Raw genomic sequence first — 20313 nt, 5'->3', positions numbered from 1 at the left:
TTAGAAACCAAATAAAAACCGACTTTAGAGTCTTTGTTGTGATCTTTGAAGTTACTTCACAGTGCATACGGCTAGAGAGGTCATTGGCAGCTTCTTTTTCTGCTTGTTAAGAATATGTAAATACTTTAATTTCCACAGTCTAGGTGCATGTGCATTTTAAAAGAAAAAAAAAAAAAAAGGTAGAATGGGCTTGCATTGAAAAGAAGTACAGAGCATCCCCCCGCTATACACTTTAGAAGATTGGAAGCAGGTCTGCATGCCTGTGTCTATTGATAGCGGTACTGATATTTTCTATCTGTATAGTGAATATGATAATTACCTTTGTGGAGGACTCTAGCTCGATTCTATAATCTATGGCAGGATAGGCTGTCAGGATGGAGTCAAAGCTCTGTTTTTCTTTTTTCCATAAATAAGAGACAGGTAGACTAATAGAGACATTAATACCACTGCCTGCCACCACAACATCCACGATCGGAGGACCTACCACAGCTGAAAAGAAAAAATAAGATATATACCTTATAAAAATATCCAGTGCAAAGATTTCTGAAGTTTAGAAAAAAAAGATCTCTTAACCTCTTTCAGACTGCCCGCCGCAGATCTACTGCAGCAGGCTGGCCCTCCTGCGCAAACCGCTGTAGCCCTACGTGGGTCACGCGCCTGCAGCTAGGGGGAGAGCACGTGCCGCTCCCCCCCCCCCACTCGGCAGCAGGGACTCCGATGCTTGGGTCTGGGAGCTCTGATTGCCGCCAGCCATTTGCGATCGTTCCCCGCTGAGAGAGAAGTACGGACAGCTGTTGTAAACACAGCTGACTGTTCTTCTCTCTGGAATGATCTCAGAGCACCTGTGATCCTTCTATATAGGATCACAGGTCTCTTTGATCATTTTAAAAAGCCCAACCCCCATACAGTTAGAAACACTCCCCTAGGTACACATTTAATGCCTTGATCACCCACTGTGTTAGCCCCTTTCCTGCCAGTGTCATTATTACAGTAAGAGTGCATATTTATAGCACTGATTACTGTAGTAATGTCACTGATCCCCCCAAAAGTGTCAAAAATGTCAGTTAGGGGTCCGATCTGTACGCCGCAATGTCGCAGTCCCGCAAACAAATCGCAGATCGCCACCATTACTAGTAAAAAAAAACAATAAAAATGACATAAATCTTTCCCGTAGTTAGTAGACGTGATAACTTTTGCGCAAACCAATCAAAATACACTTATTGTGATTTTTTTTACCAAAAATATGTAGCAGAAATAAATTGGCCTAAAATGTTCAAAAAAAATTGATTTTTTTTGGGAATGTTATATAGCAGAATGTGAAAAATATTGTTTTTTTTTTTTTCAGAATTGTCGCTCTTTTTTTGCTTATAGCGCAAAAAATAAAAAACATACAGGTGATCAAATACCACCAAAAGAAAGCTCTATTTGTGTGAAAAAAAGGAAATCAATTTTATTTAGGTACAGCGTCGCAAGACCGCGCAATTGTCCATTAAAATTACATAGTGCCGAATTGCAAAAAATGGCCTGGTCATTAAGGGGGCAAATCCTTCCGGTTCAGAAGTGGTTAAAGCTGATTTCCAACTTTCTTTTCACTAGAACTGAATGGAATGATCAGTCCCAGCAAAGATAATTCCTACGTATGTACCATGCATGTCTGCAGATCTCCTGATATTATGGGTTTTAGTTGAGGCACTCTGTATAGTCTGGATGTAGACTAATGCCTCGTACAAACGATCAAATAATCAAAAAAAATTGCTTTCGATTGATCGCACGATAATCTTATCGTTAGTACACAGCTTTTGAAAGCCGATCATGACATTTAGTCCAACAAAATCCGAAGGCACAAACACGAAAACTTTTTTCGTACGTTAGCCTAGCGAACGACAATCGTTTAATCAGTACTGTATGTGTAGCGGGGTCTTCCATTATACAAGTTCTAAAAGACTGCTGCTTGACATTTGAGAGGAACTCGGCTCCATCTAGTGGCCAAAAGGACACATTGCAGCGGCTATGGAATGTCTTTTGATGTTATTTTCCTTTCAGGAAGTTGAGCAGTCTTCATCGCCCATAGTGCTTTGAGAATACCAGGGTGCACTGCTGCACCGCACAGCCTTCTGGGGGAAGCTTTATAAAGGAAGGGAGGAGCCAGGCTCACTCTCTTGGGAAAGACACAGTGAGACAAGCAGGATGCCAGTGCTGTGGGCTGATGCTGTATGCTAGGCCGAAACTCCTGGGCCTTAAGTGACTAAGTTGCAGTGTTTCATCTCCAGTAGAGGATCCCTCCTGGAGGTCCCATCGATGTTCTACAGAGACCAGACTCATCCACCCCAAATACCTAGCGCGGCTGGTGACAGAGGCCGGAGACTGAGACAGCAGCGGAGGCTTCCTGGGAGACAGTCCTGTTGGTGAGAGGGCACCTGCCCAAAAACTGACTCTATCTATCAAAGAAGTAACTTTAGTCAGGATTAGCCTTAGAGTAGTAGAAGGCAATATACCAAGTGGCCCAGTACATCTCTCGCAGAAGTTTTACCGGCAATCCTGCACAGACACCCCGCGGTGATTACTAACTGTTTGCTGCCATTCTCTCTATTGATCACCCATCCTCAATGTGGATTACAAATTGCGAGTGCACCAACGTTGCTAGCGAAGATATAGAGAAGAAACAGCGGACTCAGATAGGTCTGACATTCTGATACTGTGTCTAACTGAATGCTGAGCCTTATCTCCAAAAGTATAATAGTGATTAAGATGGCGGTCCTATAGGCTCTGAGACATTTCCTGAAACAATTAATGTGCCCTTGAGGAGTGATATCACAGTATTTATCTTATCTTTGATTAATTAATTAGTATATCCTTTTACAAAGTCATATTTTACTGTATCGAAACTGTTTATTTGATTCACAGTAAATAACTTTCCTGTTTAAAAGCAAGCTTGTGTGTGGTCACCTTGTATTACCCAGAAGGACTGCAGCTGGAGAGAGGTAACAGGTCATTATTATTTATTGAAGTGTTATATTCCAATCTGTGTAGCCATTTGGTATTCCAGTCCTATTCTGGGTCAGTTGTGCCTAGGGAGGGTTCGAGCCAATTCTGTGGGTTGTTAGGCAGGACGTAGACCCAATAATCTAATCAGCAGCTCCTGCGGGGGTGGTGCTACACGTGGGGGCTCGTCCGGGATCATCTACAGTCCTGCAACACAACCCTCTCAGCCACAGAATCCCCCTCAACGCAGAAATGGATCCTACCGCTGCAGCCGAGTGGTGCAGGGAAGAGAATGTCGTAGTGGAAAATGGCCTGGTGGTTGAAATCAAGGGAGAGGTCTGGACTGAGGAAAAACTCCTCCCAGTTTTAAGGGCACTGTCCACAGACAGGAAATTCTGGGTGACTGACATAAAGACAGACACCACCGTTCCACACACGTATGCATTGTGTGAGTGGAGGAAGGGGGTCCCTGATTACTTTAAGGGAACCAGTGTAAAGACTACTGACCAAACAGAACTTTTCTTAATACATCCAGAAGTCCTTACTGAAGGTCCCTCATCCACCACTCCTGGGGGATCCAGCAAAGAAAAAGGTGTCCAAGAAGGGAGTCCAGAGTCACCACCTTTGTCTACCTTTAGCTCAGAACTGTGTGCTGTTCTCGGGGAAATCGTAGCAAAATGTAGTAAGGACTCCCCAAACTATCTGATGACTGAATATAGGAAGCTCAGGACATTCTCTGGGAAACAGCCTGTGCCTTCGACAGAAGATGGGTTTGAAGAGTGGTTAGATACCGCCACTCAGGCTTTGGAAGAGTGGGAGGTACCAGAACAGCACAAGAAACAGAGAATCACAGAAAGTTTAAAGGGACCTGCACTAGAGGCCGTACGTAATCTCAAGCTAAGCAAAAAGAACTGTACTGCACAGGATTATCTAGACATTCTACAAGATGTATTTGGTCGGACGGAGAACGTGGCTGAACTTCTTTACCAGTTAGACCACTGTTACCAAGAAGAGGAAGAGAAGTTGTCCGAATTTATTAGACGCCTAGATAAGATCATCCACCAGATCTTGATAAAGAAAGGGATAGACCCCCGGAAGGTAGATGAGACTCGTGCACGGCAGGTGCTGAGAGGGGCTCAACCCTTAGATCCCATTGCCATACTGTTGCCAACTCGCCAAGATGGTGGCATTCTGGAATACCCTGACCTGATCCGAATGGTCAGAGAAGAAGAGGTCATGTTAGACAACAAAAGGAAGAGTCGGCAGTTTGACTCAACTGCTCGTGTCAGAGTGATAAGTGCAAAAGAAAGTGACTCGCAAGTCGAACTCCTAAAGACCCAGGTGTCCCAGTTGATAGAAATGGTGTCCATCCTGACTAGTCAGGCATCTACTCTACCTGATGGGAACGTGTCAGAGAAGCCGGATAAACCTTCTAACCTTAGAGTAGACCCGGAACCGAGACCTAGGAGATCGCTAACTTGTTTCAACTGTGGGGGAGTAGGACATGTTAGAGGAGTATGTCCCAGCCCAGGAAATGTCGCCTCAGAACCTCGCAAGCCAGCGGAAAAACTTCAGAGGGCACCCGTGAAGGAGTCGACCGGGTGCCCGCCAGTTTCAAGGGAATCCAAGAGACTCAATGATTCAGGGAATCTGAGTCAGGGAGTCAGATCCAGGTACAACGCCCCTAGTTCTATACTCCAGGCTACTGAGAGAAGGAAAATCAATGCACACCGGGCCCAGAGGGGACTGAAGTCCAGAAGAAAAAAAAAGAAAAGAGCCTGGGTGCAGAGAACTGAATCAGACAACAAGGCCACTTCAAGAGAATTCCCAACTAACTTGGTCGGGCCTTCCCCTGTAGTCTCTGTCCAGGTAGAAGGAATTTACACAAGAGCCCTCCTTGACACTGGGGCCCAAGTGACTCTTCTGTATAGAGACTTCTATGATAAACACCTTACCCATCTACCTCTGCAGAAGTTGGAAGATCTGGAGATATGGGGTATCGGGACTCAAAGTTTTCCCTATGACGGGTATCTGCCAATCAAGTTGACCTTTGACCCATCAGTGGCTGGTGAAGCTGAAACCTTCGACACCCTAGCGGTGGTCTGTCCTCGTCCGCCAGGGGCCAACAAAAGCTCTCTCATCGTAGGGACCAACACTGACCTAGTAAGGCGCCTCCTGACACAACTGGTCCAGGGACAGGATGCTCCAGCGCCAAGGATTCACCCCATGCTACGGCAGGCCTATCAACGATTAGTATTGGAGCAAGAGACTCCTGCAGAAGGAGTTGGAAGACTCTGGAAGTTGGACAGAACGGAAAAGGTCTTGCAGCCAGGAGAGGTGGCTTGTCTGAAAGCTTCCGTTAAACTCACATGGAAACAGCCGGGCCCTTTTATCATCTTTGAATCAGGTCCACAGGAAGAGGAGAGAGGGATAGAAGTAATCCCTGAAGTGATCCCTTTGAAGGTGTTACAGAAAAACCATGGAAGGGTTTTAGTGAGTGTCAGAAACACCTCTACTACACCGGTGAAGGTACCGGCCAGAGTGCTGTTGGGCCAAGTTAACCCGGCTACCCCAGTTGTCCCATCTGATCTTAAAGAGGAGGGAAGGGGTGAAGATGTTATAGAAGAGCTCTGCTCTGGAAACGCTGCCCTCCCACCAGAATGGGTGAAGAGGGCCAAGGCACAACTTGCTGGATGGCGAGGAATATTTTCTAGGGCTGAGTTCGACGTGGGATGCGCCAGGAGTGCCACTCATAAGATCCGCCTGAGTGAGGACAAACCTTTCCGAGAAAGAGTCCGGCGAGTTCCCTTAGGTGACTTAGAAGATCTACGTCAGCAGCTGGCGGAACTCAAGAAGACTGGGGTTATTCGAGAATCCAGGAGCCCATATGCTTCTCCGATAGTGGTAGTCCGGAAGAAAAACGGATCTCTGAGGCTTTGTATCGACTACCGAACACTGAACAGAAGAACCATCCCAGACCAGTATACCACTCCTCGAATCGAAGACGCCCTACAGAGCCTGTCAGGGGCGAAGTGGTTCAGTGTGATGGACTTAAAGAGTGGGTATTATCAGATCCCCATGCACCCTGAAGATCGGGAGAAGACAGCCTTCATCACCCCTGTGGGGTTCTTTGAGTTCAATCGCATGCCTCAGGGATTGTCAGGGGCCCCTGCTACCTTCCAAAGGCTGATGGAAAGGACCGTTGGAGATATGAATTTGATAGAGGTACTGGTATACTTGGATGATGTTATCGTGTTTGGCAGAACTTTGGAAGAACACGAGGAGAGGTTGGAAAAGGTCCTGAAGAGGCTACATGAAGAAGGCCTGAAACTTTCTCCTGAGAAGTGCCAATTCTATCAGTCCTCGGTCCATTACCTGGGCCACATCGTGTCTGAAGAAGGGGTGGCCACCGACCCGGACAAGCTGGATGCTGTCGCCTCCTAGCCGAGACCTACAAATGTGACCGAACTTCGGTCGTTCCTGGGTTTTTGCTCCTATTACAGGAGGTTTGTAGAGGGGTTCGCCAAGATTGCCCGACCCCTCAATGAGTTACTAAAGAACGAAGAAGATGACGTTCCTGAACTGGTCAAGCCAATGAAGTCCACCATGGGACCCCGGAAGGCCAAGGAGTCCATCCAGGATCAGTGGACCCCAGAATGTGAAGGGGCTTTCATTCAGTTGAAAAAGAATCTAACCACTGCCCCTGTGTTGGCCTACGCAGACCCCACGAAACCATATGAACTACATGTCGATGCCAGCCGAGATGGGCTGGGTGGGGTACTCTACCAGGAACATGGGGGCCACCTGCGACCCGTAGCCTACGTGAGCAGGAGTCTACTACCTGCTGAAAGGAATTATCCTACCCACAAACTTGAATTCCTGGCCTTAAAGTGGGCAGTGGTCGACAAACTGAAAGATTACCTGTACGGAGCTGAATTCATTGTCAAGACGGATAATAATCCCCTTACCTATCTGTTGACTACAGCTAAGCTGGATGCAACAGGACACAGATGGTTGGCTGCCCTCTCTAGCTTCAACTTCAGCCTGAAGTATCGGCCAGGAATCGGGAACAGGGATGCAGATGCCCTATCCAGAAGGTTGCATGCACCACACGAACCTGATGAAGAATGGACCCATTTGGCTCCAGAAGGGGTGCGTGCCCTATATCAGGGAACTGAACTTCGATCCAGAGGAGGATCAAGAGCCGAAGAGATTGGGGTTTCGGCTGTCGGAGTACCCAAATACTATTGCAGGGTGACCCAGGTTGAAGGGGAAGATTTACCCCGGCTGTCCAAGAGGGACTTGAGGAAGGAGCAGCTGGAAGACCCTCTGGGAAAACTTCTTTTGGAAGCCTTGGAGATCCAGCGCCCTGAGTTGCTTCTCACCGACTCTCCTCAGGGGGCCCGTCTGTTGCATAGAGAGTGGACCCGGTTACAGATCCGAGAAGGGGTGGCCTACCGAAGAGGCCCATCTGAAGATCTGGAGGAGAAGTGGCAACTGTTCTTACCAGCTAAATACAGGGAGAGAGTTCTGGCTGCTCTTCATGATAATCATGGCCATCTGGGACCTGAAAGAACTTTTCAGCTTGTCAGAGACAGGTTCTACTGGCCCTGTATGAGGGCCGAAGTTGAAGGATACTGTCATTCTTGTGTCCGATGTATACAAAGGAAGACTCTGCCACGTCAAGCAGCCCCAATGGGCCATCTGCAAAGCCAGGGACCCATGGAACTGGTGTGCATTGATTTCCTTTGCCTAGAGCCTGATCTGAGTGGCCAAGGGAATGTCCTTGTGGTAACAGACCATTTTACCAGATACGCCCAAGCATTCCCAACAAGGGATCAGAAGGCCTCTACAGTAGCCAAAGTTCTTGTAGAAAAGTTCTTTGTACACTATGGGTTACCACAACGCCTCCATTCAGATCAGGGAAGAGACTTTGAAAGCAGACTGATCAAGAGACTGTTAGATCTGTTAGGCATCCAAAAGACTAGAACTACTCCCTACCATCCACAAGGGGATGCCCAGCCGGAAAGATTTAACAGGACTCTTTTGGACATGTTGGGGACTTTAAGCTCAGAGAAGAAACAGCATTGGGGCAAACATGTAGCTGCCATTGTGCATGCCTACAACAGTACTGTCAGTGATGCTACTGGATATTCCCCTTATCGTCTAATGTTTGGACGAGAGGCTCGATTGCCAGTGGATTTGGCCTTTGGCATCTCGCCCGATCACACCTCTTCAGCATCGCACAAGGGATATGTGGACCGACTGCGGAAGAGTCTGAAATCGGCCTATGATAAAGCTCAGGCCACATCTGATCAACGTGGACTGAGGAATAAAAGGAATTTCGACTTAAAAGTTCGGATCCAAGACTTGCAACCAGGGGACAGGGTATTGTTGAGGAACTTGGGTGTCCCGGGAAAACACAAGTTGGCAGACCGCTGGAAGTCCCAACCTTATGTTATCTGCAAGCAACTACCAAACCTCCCTGTGTATCAAATTCGGCCTGAAGGAAGTGTGGGTCCATTGAAGACTTGGCATAGGAACCATTTACTGCCTCTCTCTGAAGCAGTTCGCATGCCTCCTGTCGTAGATTCGCCAGAGACCCCTTCGACCTCTCGCCTGTCCAGACCAGTCACCAGATCTCAGTCGACACTCCCAGATGTGAGGGAGGGAAATTCTCCATCTGAAGATCTGGAAGATGAAGAGGAGGTACCTGACTGGATGTGGTCGTCTCAGTTACCAGAACCCACACCTGCCTCCCTGTCTTCATCCGAATTGGCTGACAGAGGAACCCTTCGGGCGGAAGCCCCCGAATTCATACCTTTCCACATGCTTCCAGAAGAAGTAGTTGATGATGAAGATCCTGAGGAGGAGGTTGCACCTTCCTCTGAAGAAGAACTGACCGCTCTTGAAGCATCAGATTCCTGTGTGTTGGAACATGAGGAGGAGGACATTGAAGAATCCCCAGAAGTGGCTGGTCCTAGTACCTCTGAGATCGTGCATCCCAAAGAACAGAGGGAAAGAAGAGTCATTCACCCGCCCAAAAGACTGACCTATGACCAATTGGGTGAATGCTCAGAAGAGGCTATCTTTACTTCCAAACGAACTCTTGATCAGCCTAGTTCTTCCACCGCAGATTTGGTGGAGGACAACCCTAGCTCACCCCCAGGCACATCTGTACAAGCCACTCAAGTGTCAGGGGTCTGTGAACAGAATTACCTTCCCTCCCCTGACAATTGGTGGGAGGTTCCTATGTCGAACCTGTGTTGTAATATGCAGTTGTTAAGTTTGAACTCTGCTTATGAAAAGGAAGATGATTCCCTGTTATGCATATGTTAATGTTTTTTTTTTTGTGTACTGCCAACATATGCACTGGAGTACATGCTGTTGTCCTCTTTGGGGACCAAAGTTTCTCAAGTGGGGGGAGTGTGTAGCGGGGTCTTCCATTATACAAGTTCTAAAAGACTGCTGCTTGACATTTGAGAGGAACTCGGCTCCATCTAGTGGCCAAAAGGACACATTGCAGCGGCTATGGAATGTCTTTTGATGTTATTTTCCTTTCAGGAAGTTGAGCAGTCTTCATCGCCCATAGTGCTTTGAGAATACCAGGGTGCACTGCTGCACCGCACAGCCTTCTGGGGGAAGCTTTATAAAGGAAGGGAGGAGCCAGGCTCACTCTCTTGGGAAAGACACAGTGAGACAAGCAGGATGCCAGTGCTGTGGGCTGATGCTGTATGCTAGGCCGAAACTCCTGGGCCTTAAGTGACTAAGTTGCAGTGTTTCATCTCCAGTAGAGGATCCCTCCTGGAGGTCCCATCGATGTTCTACAGAGACCAGACTCATCCACCCCAAATACCTAGCGCGGCTGGTGACAGAGGCCGGAGACTGAGACAGCAGCGGAGGCTTCCTGGGAGACAGTCCTGTTGGTGAGAGGGCACCTGCCCAAAAACTGACTCTATCTATCAAAGAAGTAACTTTAGTCAGGATTAGCCTTAGAGTAGTAGAAGGCAATATACCAAGTGGCCCAGTACATCTCTCGCAGAAGTTTTACCGGCAATCCTGCACAGACACCCCGCGGTGATTACTAACTGTTTGCTGCCATTCTCTCTATTGATCACCCATCCTCAATGTGGATTACAAATTGCGAGTGCACCAACGTTGCTAGCGAAGATATAGAGAAGAAACAGCGGACTCAGATAGGTCTGACATTCTGATACTGTGTCTAACTGAATGCTGAGCCTTATCTCCAAAAGTATAATAGTGATTAAGATGGCGGTCCTATAGGCTCTGAGACATTTCCTGAAACAATTAATGTGCCCTTGAGGAGTGATATCACAGTATTTATCTTATCTTTGATTAATTAATTAGTATATCCTTTTACAAAGTCATATTTTACTGTATCGAAACTGTTTATTTGATTCACAGTAAATAACTTTCCTGTTTAAAAGCAAGCTTGTGTGTGGTCACCTTGTATTACCCAGAAGGACTGCAGCTGGAGAGAGGTAACAGGTCATTATTATTTATTGAAGTGTTATATTCCAATCTGTGTAGCCATTTGGTATTCCAGTCCTATTCTGGGTCAGTTGTGCCTAGGGAGGGTTCGAGCCAATTCTGTGGGTTGTTAGGCAGGACGTAGACCCAATAATCTAATCAGCAGCTCCTGCGGGGGTGGTGCTACATATGCATTCGCTAAAAATCAATAGACAAAGGCTACGCATGATCAGAAACACAAAAATAACCCTGAAAAAGCCTGGCTGACATTGTTTTTGTTTTGCACTATCCGATACGTAGCTACGCAACAAGGAAGCTTTTCCAGAATCGTACGAAAAAAATCATAAGCTTAGTACGCATTGTTGAATTCGATATTAGTATCATGCAACCAAATGCGAACGATAAGTAATCCGATTATCTGATCGTGTGTACGAGGCATAAAGGCTAGCATGCGCTATAAGAAAATCGGGCGAACATTTTTGTCCAAAGAATTTTCGTACGATTTTGGTATAGTGTGTACACAACTTTCGACAGCAGATTCTGAATTTTCGTACGAAAATTCTCGAAGGGACAAACTCCAAACTTTTTCTCGTAAGGAAAAAAAACAAACGATTTTAGTTTAATGTGTACCATTTTTGTACAAGGAAAATCAGAAAATAAAGACTGTTCATGATCCGAAAAAATAAACAACAACACCAAAAAAGCCTTTGTCGTACAAGAATTTTCATACAAATGTTCATTCATCGGTTCCAATTTGCTGTGAAACAATGAGGAAAATCAGAAGATCGTTCGTCCCCAATTTTCTTATAGTGTGTACCCCACTTAAGTGCCTTCCTGCAACATTTCTAACCTAAAACACACCCTTCTGTAGCCTTTTAGTACGGTATGTACAAATGATGTAACTTCCGTCATAGCTCTGATGGTGGGTGGGGTGTCAGGAAGTCAGAGAACTTTGAAACTCAGCCAGGAGGAGGAGTGACATCACAGACACAGAAACTTGGCTTTTACAGCTAAAGTAGGTAAGAGGCAGATTCAAAGACAAAGGGGTTGTGATTCATTAAAATTCACAATGCGTCTGTTATTTTGGGCAGGAAAAGCTGGAGTTCTGTTTTAAAGCAGAACTTTATTAATTAACAAATTGATAAAAAATAATGTTCTTTAGCAAGGATCAAACATTCTTTATTAACAATTATGCTACCAAAATTGGTGTGTGCTGTATATTGCCTCCAGCATTGCTCCTGCTTCTTCTTGCTGAAGCCCAGAGCCCAGGAGCAGCAATAAATATTTAGGCTGTCAGCAGTCTGGCCCCTACATTTTCAGCACAGTGACAAAAAATAGAGATCAACTGAGCATGTTCAAAGCAGCGTAAGACAGTATATTACCGTATTTTTAACCGTTTTAAAGTTTTAAAGTAGAATGTAAAGTGGTTGTAAAGGCAGAAGGTTTTTTTTTAAAAATCTTAATGTATTCTATGCATTAAGATAAAAAAACCTTCTGTGGGCAGCAGCCTCCCTCAGCCCCTCTAATTCTTACGTGAGCCTCATCTGGATCCAGCGATGTTGCAGGAGTGTCTCTGCTGCCCGGGACTCCCTTCCCCATTGACTGAGACAGCAGTCCGGCACCATTGCCTCAAAGTCAGTCAGTCAATGAGGAGAGAAAGGGGCAGAGCAAGGCCGTAGCTCCTTGTCTGAATGGACACAGGGAGCTGTAACTCGGCTCGGGTGCCCCAATAGCAAGCTGCTTGCTGTGGGGGCACTCAACAGGAGGGAGGGGCCAGGAACACCAAAGAGGGACCCGAGAAGAGGAGGATCTGGGCTGCTCTGTGCAAAACCAATTGCACAGAGGAGGTAAGTATAACATGTTTGTTTTTTTTTAACTAAAAAAAAAAAAAAAACAAGACTTTTGTATTACTTCAAAAAACGTTTTTTTTTCCATTTTGGATGGAGGAAGGGAGGTTTAAGACTCATTCCACCAACAGCACGGCCCGGGATGTAGTGTCATGCCAGAAAGTGACCTCATCACGAGTGTCACTTCCGGGATTGCGTGTAAAGCCTCCGGCCATAGATAAACAATGACAAAGGATGACGGGACTACATGGGAGAAGCGAACTTAAACCAACCCCGCAGCACAGGAAGCTAAACCCGTGACACCATAAAGGGAAATGCATTTTGGTCAATACCTTTAACACAGATGTATATTGGTAATAAGATGTATCTCACTCCCCCTAGATATACACATCTAGATCATTAGGAGCTCGGGGTTAAAATGAGACCCTCACGGCCTACCAATTAAAAACAAGGCACACTCAAGTGCCACATAATAAAAATACATGAACTTAAATACTCGAAAATAAAATAAAAATTAAAATGTAAGTACAAGAGCTAATATTGGTAAATATGATGCAAGACCAATGACACAGAAAAAGATAACGTAGCTCAAAAAGTTGACCATAAAAACTCCAGAAACTAAAAATTGTACCCAACGTGTAAATAGACTAACAGGAAAGGCCCAAATATTCTAAGGTGTGCTCAATGCGGAGAACTTGGGGACACAAAGGCATGAGACGCACACTTAAGATGTGCTGATAAATGCATTGATGTCCACGTCCACTCTATATTCAGCCCATAGGGCGTATAACTCCGCAACGTGTAAATCCAATAAGTCTCAAGACGTGAGACACCACGCTTATTGGAACCCCCCCCCCTCCATGGGGCCACATAGTGGTCAATAATTTGAAACAACGTGACCTTGGGGTCTTTATTGTGATGAAAAGAGTAATGTTTAGGGACGCTGTGGTTAGTTTTACCTTTAACTATGTTTGTGATATGTTCGTTCACTCTAACCGCAAATATTCTGATGGTGCGTCCCACATATTGTTTTATGCATGGGCAGGTGATAAGATAAACAATATGCGTTGTGTTACAAGCAATGTTCCCTCTAATTTTTTACTGAGCTGAGCAAATAAAAAAATTTCTGAGCGCAAACCTTTAGATTGAGCAATGGGGGGGGGGGGGGGGGGGACGTCAATGCAGAGTGACCAGCTTGCCCCAATCAACTGCAGAGTGCCACAGCAATGCCCCCAATAAACTGCAGAGTGCCACAGCAATGCCCCCAATAAACTGCAGAGTGCCACAGCAATGCCCCCAATAAATTGCAGAGTGTCACAGCAATGCCCCCAATACATTGCAGAGTGTCACAGCAATGCCCCCAATACATTGCAGAGTGTCACAGCAATGCCCCCAATACATTGCAGAGTGCCACAGCAATGCCCCCAATACATTGCAGAGTGCCACAGCAATGCCCCCAATAAACTGCAGAGTGCCACAGCAATGCCCCCAATACATTGCAGAGTGCCACAGCAATGCCCCCAATACATTGCAGAGTGCCACAGCAATGCCCCCAATACATTGCAGAGTGCCACAGCAATGCCCCCAATACATTGCAGAGTGCCACAGCATTGCCCCCAATAAACTGCAGAGTGCCACAGCAATGCCCCCAATAAACTGCAGAGTGCCACAGCATTGCCCCCAATAAACTGCAGAGTGCCACAGCATTGCCCCCAATAAACTGCAGAGTGCCACAGCATTGCCCCCAATAAACTGCAGAGTGCCACAGCATTGCCCCCAATAAACTGCAGAGTGCCACAGCATTGCCCCCAATAAACTGCAGAGTGCCACAGCATTGCCCCCAATAAACTGCAGAGTGCCACAGCATTGCCCCCAATAAACTGCAGAGTGCCACAGCATTGCCCCCAATAAACTGCAGAGTGCCACAGCATTGCCCCCAATAAACTGCAGAGTGCCACAGCATTGCCCCCAATAAAATGCAGAGTGCCACAGCAATGCCCCCAATAAAATGCAGAGTGCCACAGCAATGCCCCCAATAAAATGCAGAGTGCCACAGCAATGCCCCCAATAAATTGCAGAGTGCCACAGCATTGCCCCCAATAAATTGCAGAGTGCCACAGCATTGCCCCCAATAAATTGCAGAGTGCCACAGCAATGCCCCCAATAAATTGCAGAGTGCCACAGCAATGCCCCCAATAAACTGCAGAGTGCCACAGCATTGCCCCCAATAAACTGCAGAGTGCCACAGCATTGCCCCCAATAAACTGCAGAGTGCCACAGCATTGCCCCCAATAAACTGCAGAGTGCCACAGCATTGCCCCCAATAAACTGCAGAGTGCCACAGCATTGCCCCCAATAAAATGCAGAGTGCCACAGCATTGCCCCCAATAAAATGCAGAGTGCCACAGCATTGCCCCCAATAAAATGCAGAGTGCCACAGCATTGCCCCCAATAAAATGCAGAGTGCCACAGCAATGCCCCCAATAAAATGCAGAGTGCCACAGCAATGCCCCCAATAAAATGCAGAGTGCCACAGCAATGCCCCCAATAAAATGCAGAGTGCCACAGCAATGCCCCCAATAAAATGCAGAGTGCCACAGCAATGCCCCCAATAAAATGCAGAGTGCCACAGCAATGCCCCCAATAAAATGCAGAGTGCCACAGCAATGCCCCCAATAAAATGCAGAGTGCCACAGCAATGCCCCCAATAAAATGCAGAGTGCCACAGCAATGCCCCCAATAAAATGCAGAGTGCCACAGCAATGCCCCCAATAAAATGCAGAGTGCCACAGCAATGCCCCCAATAAAATGCAGAGTGCCACAGCAATGCCCCCAATAAACTGCAGAGTGCCACAGCAATGCCCCCCCGCGACCCCGTGCACTTACCTCACGGACGGTCACGGCACTCTGTCTTCAGTCCCCGGCTTCCAGCTTCCCGCGTCTCCATCCTCCCGAGTCCCGGCGCCTCCTCCTCGGCCAATGGCATGAAGTTGGCCTTTCGGCCAATCAGGAAGCGGGAGGACCCGCTCCCTGATTGGCCAGGAGGAGGATCCGTATGACAATAGCGAATTTTCATTCGCTATTGTCACACGATGGGCGTGCTCTCGGGGTGCACGCTCTGCTCCCTGGCCGCTCCGTCTGCGGCTGCGCCGTCTAACTAGGTGCTTGCGCGGGACGTAATTTCCACTGCGCGACCGCGCACGCGCGCACCTTAAAGGGAACACTGGTTACAAGTAGCAAAAACCTTAATGTGGAAAATGGAACTAGTGACCATGAACTGGAACTAAACCATTTCCCTTCCATGATGACAGTTCCATTTACACACATTACACCTTCTACATAGAAAGTAGCCAACTAGGTTGTGAAAAAATGTTGGTTTAACTGGTGGGTCCATCACATTGGGAGCCAGACGGGCCGGCCCTTCAGAGATGGAGCCCCTCTACATGTAACCAACGCTTTGTCAGGGAGCAAGGGACCAAGAATCCTGTCACCCTTAAGGATATCCCAATATTTGGAAAAAATGCTTTTGATTTGTCGATGCTGTGTGGAAAATTCAGTGAAGAATGACCATTTAGCGAAATCAGCATTTTTAGATTCCCTAGGAAGATCAGACAATAATGAAGCCCTGTCCAACTTGGACACCCTATTGATCTCAACCTCCAGGTCAGATGGTTTGTACCCTTTTGCCACAAATCTATGTTTCAAGACTGTTTAAAAAAATCAGCATCAAGGGTGCAATTATGTCTTAATATGGTAAATTGGCTCAGAGGTATAGAATTGAGCCAACTATGATGGTGGCAACTAACTGTCTGTAGTAGTTATGAGTTTTGATCTGTACTTTTAAATTACGTATTTGTAATCAACTGATTATTCACCACTAATATCTCTAAATCAAGAAAATTTATATTTTCCCTATTTCACTCATAGGACAGACAACTGTATTTCTCGATCATTCTAGTTCAAATAGGACATGAATGTCTCCAGGGATGTTGGGTCACCCTTCCATAGGAGGAGAATGTCGTCTATATAACGAACCCATAGTGTCAACTCTGGTTGAGCCAGAGGTTAGAATACATCCTCCTCCCACTTGGCCATGAAAAGGTTGGCCAGACTGGGGGCAAAGTTCGCCCCCATAGCCACACCCCTCTGTTGTAAATAAAACTTCCCCTCGAACTAAAAATAATTATGGCCCGTGGCAAAAAGTAATAACTCTAAAATAAACTCTCATTGGAGAGAGGGAACAGTAGTGTCCAAAGACAAAAAATTATCCACAGCCTCATAGCCACGGGTATGTGGGATACACGTGTATAGGGAGGCCACATCTGCTGTTATGTATTTTTGTAAGGTAATACATGATAGGTATTCTCAGAGCTGTGGGCACAGGGTAAGTTTTTTTCTTTTTTATTCAGTATCCGATCTTTAAAACCTCTTTCAATTATTTTTGACAACTTACACTCAAATTGTGTGGTAGGATTGTTGGGTAACTGGATGTATGTGTCATGGTCATCCAGAATTCTAGCCATTTCCGTACAATAGTCTGCCTTGTCAAGAATGACAACCCCCCCCCCCCCCGCCTTATCTGCGGGACGAATTACTAACTGCTTTCTCTCACATAGAGACTTAACACCCATGCAAACTTGTGGATGCACAGGTTGTTTTTTCAAAGGCAAATGAGCCAGATGTTTTAAAACTAGATCTTTGAAAACCTGCACTGACGGAGCTATAGAACCTGGGGGATTGAACACCGACAGGTTGGAAAGACCCGAGTGTTTAATGTTTGAAGTATACCCATGAACGGTATATTTCGCAGATTGGATAAAATATACCTTTGGACATTGAGTTTACGAATGTACTTATGGATGTCTATAAAGGTGTTGAATTTGTTCATGGGTTTTTGAGGGACGTACTTCAGGCCTTTATCCAGAGTCACTAATTCATCTTCAGTCAATTCCACTTTGCTAAGATTGAAAATCCCTGAACCTATTTCGTTCTTTTTCTTTTCCCTTTGGACCCTCCACCCCCCCACTGGTGCCTCTCTTGGTTCTGGGCCCCCTTTTCTGTTGTTGACTATCCGTTTGGATGAAACGCGTCAGATCTTGCACTGCCATCTCTCCACCTACATGCGCGGTTTTACAAGATGTTTGTAAGTATATTCCTTCTCTTTTAATAAATACTGTAAAGCGCTTTTACCCTGTCTGCATTATTTGGTTTATTTCCATCTATGTGACATCGGTTTGGAAGTCCGGGTATCCTATGCTGAATCCCCTGGCCATTCCGGTTTCAACATCTGGCGATATTTTGGCTGTTGGAGAGATTTGTTACCACAACCTGCCTTACATGACCCGTTTTCCATAAGGAAGTTTGGGTCCATATCCTCCGGTGAGCGCATTCACAATTACTCTGTTGGTGTGGGAATCCTGTCACTATCACCACGTCTACTTTTGTCTGGATGCCGTTTTTTCACTTGGGACTTTTTTTCACCTATTTGAATTGTGTCTCCTTTATATTTTGCACATGTTTATTGTATAATTTACTGGTTTCGCTACGATATATGATTTGCACATTGTGTTTTTACATGTGTTTTATGGTCATAGCACTGCACTTATTATTTTGTTTTGGTAAAAACAAATTATCCAAGGCTAACATCTTTGGAAAAAGAACCAAGAATTTATATCACTTAAGAGGTGTATATGGATACAATATGAATTGCCATTTATGAAAAAACAAACATAAAACCATTGAAACAAATCCGATGTGTGTAGCAAATATCACAGAGTTTGTCACTAAATATAAATTAAAATAATATGAAACAAAATAACCTCTGTGATAAAAGAAAAACAAACAGTGAGAAAAAAGTACCATAAATTAAGAGAAAATCCACAGCCAGTGACATACTGTTAACCGTGCTGATATAGGTATCTTCCAGCTGCTCAGTGTTCCACCCTCATGCTGATTAATAAAAATTGTCCCTTACCAAAAGGCTGCGGTAATGCAGCATGATAGACAATTCCACCACATATGAAACAGCTCGGGATCAGGCTCCAAAATGAATCAAGGATCCAGCCATAAAGGTTTGTATGCAAGGCAACAGATTCACTTATTTTGAGATTAAATCGTATACAGAGAAAAAGGAGCTTATAGTGCATTATCTTTAATAGTACCTATCAAATTTCATAAATCCCTTGCAATACGATTTTTTTTTTTTTGTGAGATACTTTTGTAGAACACCCCACGTAGGAGCTGCTTCCCATTAGAACATCTGTCCGTTATGTAAATAGCACAATGTGGAGTGAACAGCATCTCCTTCTGCCTTCCTGTAGACCCTGAGCCCAGTTCGACTGCTGCAGAAGATACCAGTCCACCTGGCTGCTTGCTATCCCAGTCCTTCCTGACTGGCACACCACCCCAGTCCTCTCTGACTGGCACACTACCACTGAGATTCCCCAGGGCAAGGATGAAGACATGAGTACTACTCCGTCTTTAGAGAACACTGCTACAGATGACAGCCTCTCCCCTTGTGTTGTCCCTGAACTTTGCTGATGTTACTTTGCCTGGTGCCTCTTCTGACATGAATTCCCCCAGTTGCCTCCTATGGTGGAATACTTCCAGGCCAGCTATCCTGAGCTACAGCTCGAGGTAAAACCCCTTCCTTGAGGGGTTCCTCAAGGGCCACCGACAGCCTCTCCTCTGCCCTCCATCTCCATCTTCCACTCGAGTTCCCTTGCTGGCATGGCCCATGTTTATTTATAGGATTGTCTCAGCCCACTTCTGGGGATTGGCTGAAGTCCTACAAAAATTCATGGCAGCTCCTCCTAACCCCGCCCTCTAGTTTCAGAAGGTTTTCCAAAGCCTTCAGATGCCAGGATGAGTTATCCAGTCCTGACCTCTAAAAAACCTTGACCCAATTAAAACTCACAGGCTTAGTGGAGGTAGTAAACCGCCATGCTTTTTTTTTTTTTTTTTTAAACTAGGTAGAGGTAAAGTTATAATGGGCTAGTATGCAACGCATACTAGAACATTATGTGAAACCTACCTTAAAACAATGTCCTCCAGTGACATACTGTCACTGCTTACAGGGCTTTCATCTTCACCCAACCTTCCTTAAAGGTTTGCGTCCTCTGATTGGCCGTGCCTCGATGATGTCCCTCTTGTGCATGCACACGGGGGCAATTATTCACCGCACATGACTCTGAAGGAACAGCACCGGCATGCCGCTCCTTCAGAGCGCATGCACCAGTGACTTCACTAGCCCATTCACAAGTAAATATCTCCTAAACGGTGTAAGTTTAGGAGATATTTACTCTACCTATAGGTAAGCCTTATTATAGGCTTTCCTATAGGTAAATGTCAACCATGGGAGTTTACTACCACTTTAAATTTTCTTATACTGTCACTATTAGAAGCACACACTGGTGGGTGCTACACTTTCTTAACACTGTCTTTCATAACCACTTCAGCCCCGGAAGGTTTTACCTCCTTATTGACCAGGCCATTTTTTGTGATTTGGCACTGCATTACTTTAACAGAAAATTGCACGGTCGTGCGACACTGTACCTAAATACAATTGATGTCCTTTTTTTCCCACAAATAGAGCTTTCTTTTGGTGGTATTTGATCACCTCTGCAGTTTTTAGATTTTGCGCTATAAACAAAAAAAAAGCGACAATCTTGAAAAAAAAAAAAACGCCATATTTTTTTCTTTCTGCTATAAAACATTCCCAATAAAGTTTTTTTAAAAATTTAATTTTTTTTATCAGTTTAGACCAATTTGTATTCTGCTACACATTTTTGTAATCCCAAAAAGCGTATTTTAATTTTATTTGCACAAAAGTTATAGCGTTTACCAACTACAAACTACGGGATAGATTTTTGGACTTTTTATTTATTAATATATTTTTTTATTAGTAATGGCGGCGATCAGCATTTTTTAGCGGGACTGCGACATTGCAGTCGACAGATCGGACCCCTATCTGACATTTTTGACACTTTGTGGG

The 20313-nt window shown here is 45.5% G+C and overlaps 1 protein-coding gene across 1 annotated transcript in view; it reads right to left on the bottom strand.

Annotated features, from left to right (window-relative positions):
• The window catches only part of LOC309547718 (interferon alpha/beta receptor 2-like), an 83757-nt gene that overhangs the window by 47264 nt on the left and 16180 nt on the right, over window positions 1–20313 (bottom strand). The window contains exon 5 of the mRNA XM_082247667.1: window positions 320–489. Within this exon, the coding sequence (XP_082103793.1) occupies window positions 320–489 (170 nt within the window). The remainder of the gene's footprint in view (window positions 1–319; window positions 490–20313) is intronic.

Source organism: Pelophylax lessonae (genome assembly GCF_965119305.1).
Source record: "Pelophylax lessonae genome assembly, chromosome: 2".
NCBI lineage: Eukaryota > Metazoa > Chordata > Amphibia > Anura > Ranidae > Pelophylax > Pelophylax lessonae.
Note: the sequence above shows the minus strand (reverse complement) of the source record. Positions and strands in the feature narration are given on the sequence as shown.